This window comes from Trematomus bernacchii, unplaced genomic scaffold (assembly GCF_902827165.1).
Source record: "Trematomus bernacchii unplaced genomic scaffold, fTreBer1.1, whole genome shotgun sequence".
NCBI classification, from domain to species: Eukaryota; Metazoa; Chordata; class Actinopteri; order Perciformes; family Nototheniidae; genus Trematomus; species Trematomus bernacchii.
In genome coordinates this window covers 4,552,488-4,563,534 of record NW_022988043.1, presented here as the reverse complement: position 1 = coordinate 4,563,534, position 11,047 = coordinate 4,552,488, and the positions used below count along the sequence as shown (strand labels likewise).

At 39.6% G+C, this 11,047-nt stretch overlaps 1 protein-coding gene across 1 annotated transcript; it reads left to right on the top strand.

Moving 5' to 3' along the window:
* Positions 1-2,259: 2,259 nt before the first annotated feature.
* Positions 2,260-7,769, top strand: anxa1a (annexin A1a). Its single transcript, XM_034118408.1, has 12 exons — positions 2,260-2,367; positions 2,923-3,003; positions 3,642-3,732; positions 3,988-4,082; positions 4,207-4,320; positions 5,567-5,657; positions 5,774-5,853; positions 6,504-6,648; positions 6,737-6,832; positions 6,933-6,991; positions 7,077-7,199; positions 7,284-7,769. Exons 2-12 carry the CDS (start codon positions 2,944-2,946, stop codon positions 7,341-7,343), a joined length of 1,014 nt encoding a protein of 337 aa, XP_033974299.1. The 5' UTR covers positions 2,260-2,367; positions 2,923-2,943; the 3' UTR covers positions 7,344-7,769.
* Positions 7,770-11,047: the final 3,278 nt, after the last annotated feature.

Below are 11,047 nucleotides of genomic sequence, written 5' to 3'. Positions count from 1 at the left end.
TGAGGGTTGACGCTAACTTTACATGGAAGCTGCCGCATATACACGTTCTCCTGGCGAAACCTCAAATCATCTTCGTAATATCTATCAAACTATAGATCCTACACATCCACTGGACGTAGATTCTAAAAGTACAATATACACTTCTCGCTAGAAATCTAATCAAAAAGCATTTTAATGGCCAAACTATCCTACAATTATTTGTCACAAACATTGAGAGTTACAAAAGTAAAATATGTAGTGAAATTGTGTGGTTGCTCAACTAAGTGATCAGAATATGTGATGGAAGATATTGTGTGTGTGTGTGTGTGTGTGTGTGTGTGTGTGTGTGTGTGTGTGTGTGTGTGTGTGTGTGTGTGTGTGTGTGTGTGTGTGTGTGTGTGTGTGTGAGAGAGAGAGAGAGAGAGAGAATTAGTGTGTGTGTGAGAGACAGTGGATCTTACCTTTTAGAAGTGTTTCTTCCTTGCCTTTCTCTTCTGTGATTAGGTCATCAAAATCCAAGGCTCGAGGCTAACATTGCTCGCTAGCTCAACAACATCCTCCGTGACTGCCGCCACTGTTCCTTGTGATTGCTGGCCTATTTCGTCACTTTTTGCTTTTTTGAAAAAGCTATTTATTGTTGGGAATCTTTTTTAATGCAGCCGCCACTCTCTCTTCTTTTTCTTTCTTTTCGCAGCCCCGCTGGGCGTTTGGCTGCTACCGGCACCATCCATTTTTTCAGCTCACGTGACAAAATGTGACTTGAGTGAGAGTGGGGCTGTGATTCGGCTATACACCGCCGCCGCGTAGTAATAAAGTTGAGCGCATACATAGTGAGACCTACAGTACAGAGACGGTTTAGAAAATATATTAATTTGACCCTATAGAAAAGCTGTGTTATTTATGGTGAAGAGTGAGTGTCATTTAAAACAATGTATGATGAGTGAGGTTGTGCCTGAAAATAAAATAAAAACGTTTGTCACTGAGGGCCCTCTTTGCTCAAGGGCCCCTGGGCACGTGCCCAGGTTGCCCATATGGTTAATCCGGCCTTGATTATAGGTTGTGTTAAGCGCTTGAACAACAAACGACCTATTTGGTCGTAATAAGGGCTTGAACTATCGACCTATTTGGTCGTATGAGTTGGAGGACTTGTTGATATTTCAATGTGTGTGGCATTTACCCATGCAACTGCATCAAAAATAAAAGTAGTTTCATTCAACACAACTACATACAGATTGCAACAGCAACAGAATGTCATTCAGCACATAGAGTACACGTTTTTAAAGACGTCATTGAGGGCCTGTGAGGTCTTGATTGTTAAAACACTCCCTTATGGTGAAATAAGAAAGTATGACTGCTTTAACTGATGCAGTCATCAGTCAGTCGAATGTGTCATTATCCTGGCGTCTGCTGAGGCATGTAGCCCACAGGTAGCTCAGGTCCGGCTGTACTGTTATGGCAACATGCCACACCTTAAATAAACTCTTTACCTCATCGCACTGAATTCGGCAGGCCCTGTGCTCTTTTCCGCAGGTATACTGTCATGCTGAGGTGTGAATGAACATAGATCAGGGGTTTCACATATTGATGAGGGGCTTAGGTTCATCTGATGAGGTTAAAGAAGCTTCCCAATGACAATATCTGCAAAAGGAGAGAGAACAGGAAGAATGTTATTCTCTATTCTGGCAAAAGAACAGCAACAACATCAAACTTTTACATATAATTGGGACAGATGGAGATTCCAGCAGTGAAGAAATGAAATGTAAACGGTGGAATAGATGAACAACTCTACATATGTCCAAGTAATGCCCTGAACACCACACAAATAAAGTGTTTTCTTTAAACATTACAATCACAAATACAAATGTACAATTAAAAAAAGAAACAAAAAAAGAAACAACATCAAAGTGCATCTGAAAAATATGGAGCTTCGAAATGATTATAATTAAACACTTTATTATTGCTTTAAAATCTCCACTATAAGTGCGAACGTATAAAAGTATAACACAGTAAGTCATCATGAACACAAGCCAAGTACCAGATGTATCCCGAGTATTAGTGATTTTACCTGACGAGATCCCCATTTTTATGAAAGATTACGGTCGGAATGTTGATCATATGTTTTCAAGTGAGAAGCGTGACTTTTTTTTAATCTGCAGTAGAAACTGTTGCTAGTTTTTTTACGCACGGCGTCACGCATTGGACGGAGCTCCGTTACGCTCCTGCTGCTGTGGCAGACAGTGGTTCAACCCAATCATGGCAGCTGAGGAGGGAGGATGGGCTGGACCCGTTACTAGGTGGGGTCTATCATGAGTATATATACACTCTCTCTGCCACTTCAACTCCACTGGAATCTCAGTGAGACAAACTTCTTCCGTCCAAGCCCACACGGTAAGACAATTTCCTTTAATGTTTGAAATATGAAATCTGTTCTCCAGCAGTTAGTTTGAGAGATTGCGGAAGTTTGGTACAACATGGGATGTCCGTAAATTCCCCTTCAAGGTATTGATGCAACCATAAGGGTGTGGTTGTGGAAACAGTAGCGATATTTTTGAAGCAAAAAGTGTTTAGCTGATTTGAATATCAAGCAAAAGTTGTCAATAAGTATACATATTAAAGCATACCAAAGGAGACCGGATCTCTATCTTACAATATAATGTTAACCACTAGCAGTGTTGAGCGTGGGTGTGGCCAGGCAGTCTCCACATGCTTGCCATTGTGGAAAACCACATAACATAAACCTACAGTAAATATGCAGAGGCTTGTGCTCTCTCTCAGTTGTGGATGAAGGAAAAACAAACGTGTTCCTTCTTTCTTGAGCAACACGTTCACTAGATAAGATCTTTACGCCTAGTTGAACCACAAGGAGTCCTTTCCACTTTGAATACTATCTATTATATATCTTGTGGACTTTGTTTGATCACATCTTCTCTTCTGCCCCTACAGTCAGAGTCCAACAGCCCCACCATGTCTTTCATCCAAGCCTTCCTGCAGCAGACGGTCTATATGGGCATGCCCGATGAGTCAGTACGTAACTTTGTGGTTCTGTTCCAATTACTCAGGCCAACAGCCCTGTTTTTTCTGTTTTTTCTCTTCCTGTGGTATGTTAGGGTGGAAAATTTTGATCTGGCAGAGTTGAGCAACGGAAAGCGAGAAGTGAAGTGAGAGAGAGTAATGAATGAGTGGGATGTTTAAAAGGAAGGAAAAAGGAGTGGAGCAGAGTAGAAAGATAAGGGGGTGATGTTATTAAAGTCTGGACTATAGAGATTATGATGAGAAAAATACTATACTAGGTCTCAAGTGCAGTGACTCATAGTGGGAGGAATCTGAGCCCCTCCCTTTATAAACTCTGCAAACAGAACAAAATGCTACTTCTGCTTCCTCTGGTTTCTTAAAGTGAACTTCAGGAAAGTTGCACAAGTTTATCCCACATGATTTAACTCTCCTGTTATACAGCTCAACAGAGATGTGTAAAGTCATTTTGAAGTGCATTGTCATGCTCTTTCAAGACATAAAAGTGAAAGGTTAGAGAAAGCTGTGATTTTACCTTTTCCTAAAACACTTTTGCACTTAAGGAATTTCAAAAATGCACGTTTATTACTGGCCACACGCACACCATGGTAGAACTCTAGTATTTACTAAACACATATGTGTTTGTCTCTCAGGTCCTCGCCAAGGAGGGAACGGTGACTGCAGCACTTAATTTCAGCTCCAGTGGAGATGCAGCAGTTTTGGATAAGGCCATCAAGGCAAAAGGTAATCTTTAGTAAATCTTTGAAGCATATATGAACATGTCGTGGTTCTGCACAATGTGTCTCTACTTCAAGAATGACTTGCTGGATTTCACTGTAAGAATTTTACTACCATCTGCTGGCCGTCATGCACCATTACTAATTGTCTGGAGTAAAACGTTGTTTATTCAAATAAGCGCAAACTCAAGTCTCAATTGAATCATATATTTGTGTCTGAGAATGAGAAATTGCAATTTGACTCATCATGTCCTTTGTGCAGGTGTGGATGAGAACACCATCATTGAAGTGCTGGTGAAAAGGAGCAATGATCAGAGACAGCAGATCAAGGCGGCGTACCAGCAATCATCCGGCAAGGTAATTAGAATAAAACAAATACATTCATAGAACGACAGGATATTGTTCCAAAGTACACATACAACTGTACACAAACAGGATCACATTCTCTCAAACTACTTGCTTATCTGTTGTCATCTGGCAGCCTCTGGAAGCAGCACTGAAGAGCGCTCTGAAGGGAGATCTGGAGGAGGTGGTGTTGGCTCTGCTGAAAACACCTGCCCAGTACGATGCCCAACAGCTGAAATTGGCCATGAAGGTACATACAAACTAAAACACAATCTCACAACCCTATAACGCCAAGTGTATCATATTTGATACATGAGTTTCTGAGACCTCTACGTCATCCAAATGACTAGTACAGTATGTTCCTAAAAGACCTGTTTTATGCAATGTGATACATGTCTTCTGCCCTCTGGTGGATTATCCGGGCACTGCAGGCTGTAGAGCGCTTTTAATGACCAAATCCAAAATGGCTGCCGTCATATAACGGTTCAGACGCTTTTGGAAGCGACATCTTTGCCAATATTGAATAAATTACGGTACAAATTACGTTTATATTGTTATTGTTATATTTCACTATGAATATTTACTGTATTGAAGCAACTTATAATCAGTTTATATTTTGTAGCTTATTTCATGGAAAAATCGTGTTGAAAATGTATGTATCAAATAGTATACAGCAGGTATGAGAACATTTCTCTGGAAAATAATCAGTGTCATTGTAGTACATTTCATGATGCAATCTGCATTATGCCAAACACACTGTTTAGATTATTTAATTAAAGATTAAAATGTAATAAATTAAAAGTCAAAATTGAGATATTTACGTATTTTTTTTGTAACCCGGTCATTCTGTAACCCGGTGAGTCAAATGTTGCAATGACTCACTTGCTAATAATTGCCACAACTTATTGATTTTTTATTAAAACAATTCCTTGGCTATCATAATAACCAAGTCAGAGAGTACAACATAATTTGTGTTTGCATGTACTTTTAGATGGCAAAGAAATACTCTGTATAGCCTGTTGGTTCAGGTTGTGACATGTTCAAAATCTTCCAAATGTAATAATAATCAATATTTGTTTTTGTTTCAAAAGGAGACGTTGTTTTGTTCAATAAATTGCCATAAACGCCTGACGTATCAAATATGATACAAAAAAAATCATATATGTAAATAATTACCAAATATTTTTTTGTTGTATTTTGTTAAAAGGTGCAATAAACACCTACATTTAAAAAAAATTAGAATTTTCTGACTTATTTGATGTGTCAGGCTTAACAACACTAAAATCTATGTATAAATGACTCATCTAAGGCGAATGTTTTGGCCAAACTATCATATGCTATTTTTGGTGCCTGATGGCATCCCCCCATTTCCACATATTCATATATTGTTTTCTTTAAGTGAGTGTAAAAGGTGTGGTTTGTTGGATTTGGGCAAGTGAAGAACAGAGTTGTCGTTCTCTTTTTTTAATTGATCTATGTATGCATCCCTTTCTCAGGGACTGGGCACAGAGGAGGAAGTCCTTATTGAGATTTTGGCCTCCAGAACCAACAGAGAGATTGAGGAAATAAAGAAAGCCTACAAGGAAGGTGTGTGTCAACATATTTAGGCAACAATGTTCAGTTTTGCTAGTGTTTGGAAATAAAAGGTTTAATTTTTTCAATCTTATAATCCAAAAGTAACTTTTCTTTTTTTTTTTACTAAGATCACAAGAAGGACCTGGAGACTGACATCAGGGGGGACACCAGTGGAGAGTTCAGGGCTGCCCTCCTTGAACTCTGCAAGGTACGTTTGTATCCACACCTTATACTTTACTTGTTACAAGATTTTGAAGACACGTGTAGCACGAACAGCTATTCATTCACAACAGGATGCATTAACTTCTGAGGCGACATTACACTCTCTACTGCAGCTGAAGTGAAGGTGGTTTGTTAAACAAACTCACTCCCTAAGTTAACAATCAGGCCTTTTATGGCTTTGTATTTGGGTGTTTTACAAGTCACAAAATGCAGACAATCTCAATAAGATGAACATCCATTACATATTAATTAAATAAAGTAAAAACCTGCATTATGATAAAATGTTGAGAATTGGGAACCTAGATGGAAATAACTCACTGAATGTTGGCATGTTAAGATTGAACAGAAAACCAGTAACCCTTACACAGCATATATTTAGTTACAAAGGCGATGCCTATTAAAGTTAATTTCATGCTCAAATATTACATAATAAAACAGGCTTGCAAAGTACTAAATGTACAGATTATTCTTAGAAGTCTTTAGGTTTGAATAATAAGTTATGGTGTCACTGAGAAGACTATGGTACATGTGCAAGTGTTATGCCTCATTATAACATATTCTACTATCATTGTGTATAGATTGAGGTTAAAGGCTGTATTCAGCTTTGTGAAGTTGCTCTGCTTGTCTCCATCACAGGCCAACACGACTGAAGGAGTCTGTGAGCAGATGATTGACAGCGATGCCAGGGCTCTGTACGAGGCCGGGGAGGGGAGGAAGGGCAACGACTGCTCAGTCTTCATTGACATCCTCACCAACAGGAGTGGCCCTCATCTCCGTAAAGGTTAGCTGGCTTCCTCTCCTGTTCAGCAAAATCAGTTTTTATATCAGTTTGTTTCTGTCAGCTCTAACACTCTTCCGTTCTCCTCCAGTGTTTGACAGATACTCAAAGTACAGCAAGGTGGACGTGGCCAAAGCTATCGACCTGGAGATGAAGGGAGATATTGAAAGTTGTCTCACTGCAGTAGGTAAAGGAACAACCCTCAACTCTAACCTTATTACCTGATTATTGCAGTGATTTATGAACAAACTTGATGTAAAGTTAACCTATATTTTTCATCACCACAGTGAAGTGTGCTGGCAGCCGAACTGCTTTCTTTGCAGAGAAGCTCAATTTGGCCATGAAGGTACAGTTTTTGTATTCTATTATTACTTAAGAAATATACTATAAAAATGCAAGGCCTTCACTGACTGATTTTTTTCCACCATCAGGGTAAAGGTACCCGCAAACATATCCTGACCCGCATCATGGTGAGCCGTTCCGAAATTGACATGAAAAGGATCAAGGATGAGTACAAGAAAAACTACGGCTCCTCACTCCACAAGGATATTCTGGTGAGCACAAAATCTGACCCCTGAAAACAACAATAAAACCATCCTATATGCTATAATTTACACCCTGACCTTTCTTTCCTTTAGGATGACACCAAAGGAGACTATGAGAAGATTCTGCTCGCTCTCTGTGGGGGTGATAACTAATCGCTATTAAATCTGGTTTAAGGCTCATATAATTGAAGATCCGGCAGCGAGCCCAGCTGTGGAAAATCACCTATAATCTGTTGACACATATTGTACCCTTTGCTTCTGTGGAGAACCAACAAAACATAAAAAAAAGTCTGTGACTGTCATGCAATTTGAGATAGATATTAACAGCAATGCAAAGATAAGAATAGAAAAAAGCACTGCTTCAGTAGATATTTTCTTAGAGTTATTACTTTTTATTTCAAGTCTGTTATCCTGGTATAGATCTGACAGCAGTGACTCATATCTGCTGTTTGAAAAGAAGCTGAAGTCAGTGCAGCTGCTTACAGATGTATACAGTTAACCAAATATATTCAGCGGCGGCAGGCCTACCCTTGAAGGAGCTTGGACAACTTGTGAATAAAAGCATTTTATATGAAAGCCTATGAGTCCTCTTTTTGCACATTGACACATACACATCAGAAAGACATGAATCTACTAGTTATAAGAAATGTTGCCATATATGTATTTACATATAGTCATTTGTATCATTATATACAATAACAGTCCTCATTTCAATCAGGAGAGACTTCATTTTGTTTAAAGAACATTTATTGACACATGCCATATGATAAATGTTAAGTCTTTGGCGATTAGACCTCGATCCTGAAATCGTATATCCAAAGGGGGATGCAGCCGTGAGCATATAGAGAACCCCCAAAAAGGAGAAAAGTGGATGAAAGATTAAGATCGGACCACTTGACGAAGGATTTTACCTTACCAGGTGGCATGGATTCTGCTGAGACATGATTGAGGATTTAGACCGAGATTTATGCAGTGAGGCAGAAATGTATATAAATGATATAGATAAGGAGCCTGACTGCGGCCGGGTATGAACTAGGGAAAGAGAAACCCCCAACAAACGAATGATGCGATGCAATGAATCATTACGATAATATCCGTGAGTGATATGATAGTAGTGCTGCGCTGAATGTGGGCATGTACTTACCTTACGTGATGCGAGGAGTCTAAACTGGGAAGCAAGCAAGGGTTAGACAGGAATGTGCGGGGTCAGGTTATTTATTTGTACCCGTAGGTAGATTTTGTTTGCAGAGAAAAAGACAAGGGATCCATCCTGACACTAAGAACAAACAACAGACACATCTCTAATAAAAGGACTAGTAAAAAGTACAAGTATACCCTGCTCAACCAAATCTCTAACTATTTCAGAAACATTTTAAGAAGGAAAACATTAGTACAAACATGGACATTCAAAATTCATAATTAAATAAATAAATAAAAATAGGCATCTGTGTGACACTCGTGTGTTAATTTGTGCAATAGCTGCTGAGATAAAACTGTTTTTATACCGCTTCGTTCTACTCTTTGGGACAACTAACCTCTGGCCCGAAGGAAAAAGCTTGAATTCTGAGTGCAGAGGGTGGGAGTCATCATCTAATATCGAACTGGATAACCGCCGGAGGTACAGGGTCTCCAGGTTTAGCTGTGGCTCACCAATCAGTCTGCTGGACCACTTTACGATCTGACTCAGAGAGTTTCTGCTCTTTAAAAAAGTCAGGTTACCAAACCATGACATTAGTGAAAAAGACAGAATTGACTCGATAAAACATGATCATCATTGTTTTGTCAATGTTAAAATAGGACAGTTTCCTAAGACAGTACAAACACTGGTGCCCCCTTTTGCACACAGCTTCACAGTTTGGATCAGAGCTCAATTTTGAGTCAATAATTGTCCCGAGATATTTGTATGATTGCACAAATTCTACTTTCTGATTCTGGATTGTTAAGACTTCATGTATGTGGGGATGTCTTCTAAAATCAATGATCATGTCCTTGGTTTTGCTTATGTTCAGTTGTAGATAGGACTCCTCACACCACCTGACAAAGTCGTCAATGACAGGGCCGTGGCTGGTCTCATTGTCCTGGAGCCTACTAACAATTACAGAGTCATCTGCATACTTTAAAATAGTCCTATTTTCCCACCTACTTTGACACATATTAGTGTAAAGTATAAATAATAGTGGCAAAAGGACACATCCTTGTGGGGAGCCAGTGGAGGAGCTGACTTGATCAGATAAGGTCCCATTCACCCTCACTCTTTGTGTCCTATTGGTTAAAAATCAAGAATCCAGCCCATAAGATTATTGCTTATTTCAAATAGTTCTAAAAGTCTGCCAATTAAAATACGAGGTTGAATTGTGTTAAAAGCAGAGGAAAAATCAACAAATAAAAGTCTAGCATGAGATCCATTTCCCTCCAAGTATTTAAAAAAGTAAGTTAAATAAGGTGACCGTGGCATCCTCTACTCCTTTGTGTGGCCTGTAAGCAAACTGCATGGGATCGAGTGCATGCTCAGTCTTCCTTAAGATTTCTGCTCTGACTAGTTTTTCCAATGTCTTCATTAGATTTGATGTAAGTGCAACTGGTCTAAAATCATAAAGAGTTGTGTGGCCTCTGGATTTGGGAACAGGGGCTACCACAGCATCCTTCCAAACCTTTGGCACATGCTGTGTCTGTAAAGACATATTAAAAATGTAGTGGAACACAGGGCTAAGTTCTTTTGCGCAGATGTTGTCAGGTCCATGACTCTTATTTATTTTTACTAAATGGAAGGCCTTTTCCACTTCCCTCTGGTCTATATTAAAATGCTTATTGTCTTCAAGTTTAAGCTTTAGTTCAGATATATTATTACTGAAATGAAATGTGTCAAATCGAGAAAAAAAATGATTTAGGGCATTTGCAAACTCAACATCTGAATGAAAGCCATCCAGAGTGATATGGCAGCTATTCTTTGTTTCCCGGAGGCCTGTTATGGTTTTCATGCTACTCCAGACTGAGCCAAGGTTGTTTGCAGCCATTTTGTTTTGAAGTTCAGATTTAAAATTCTGTTTAGCTTTCAGAATTTCTATTTTAAGTTCCCTATTAGGATTATGCAGATCAGAGGCACTTCCCTGTTTAAAAGCTTGTTTATTTTTCTGAATGCTGGACTTAACCACCTTGGTCACCCATGGCTTGTTATTAGGGTATATTTGTACTTGCTTACACGGAATAATCATGTCTTTACAAAAGGCTGTATATGAGCATGTTACATCAACAAGTTCATCTAAGTCGACACCACAAGACTCTTTAAACATATCCCAATCAGTGCAGTCATAACATTCCTGCAAACAGGCTACATATTCTTCTGTCCAGACATTTATGTCCTTTGTCAATGTTTTCTCTCGCTTCAAAACTGTTTTGTATATGGGCAGTAGATGCACAGTTATGATCAACAGAGCCCAGTGGGGGTAGAGAGAAGGGAAATAGGATAGGGTGAGCGGAGAGAGAAGGAAAATAGAATGGGGTGAGCTGCGCTCCCTGTGATACTGACTATTGCATGGAGCAAGACTTCTGATCGCTCAGGCAGTCTGCTGGCTATTGCAAGACTTCTGATGACTTAGGCAGTCTGCTGGCTATTGCAAGACTTCTGATGGCTCAGGCAGTCTGCTGGCTATTGCAAGACTTCTGATGGCTCAGGCAGTCTGCTGCTGGCTATTGCAAGACTTCTGATGGCTCAGGCAGTCTGCTGGCTATTGCAAGACTTCTGATCGCTCAGGCAGTCTGCTGGCTATTGCAAGACTACTGATCGCTCAGGCAGTCTGCTGGCTATTGCAAGACTTCTGATCGCTCAGGCAGTCTGCTGGCTATTGCAAGACTTCCTA

Coding starts and splice junctions, on each gene's coding strand:
- anxa1a (XM_034118408.1), top strand. CDS start 2,944: ATGTCTTTCATCCAAGCCTTCCTGCAGCAGACGGTCTATATGGGCATG. Junction 3,004..3,641: donor TGGGCATGCCCGATGAGTCA/GTACGTAACTTT, acceptor TTTGTCTCTCAG/GTCCTCGCCAAGGAGGGAAC. Junction 6,992..7,076: donor AGCTCAATTTGGCCATGAAG/GTACAGTTTTTG, acceptor TTCCACCATCAG/GGTAAAGGTACCCGCAAACA.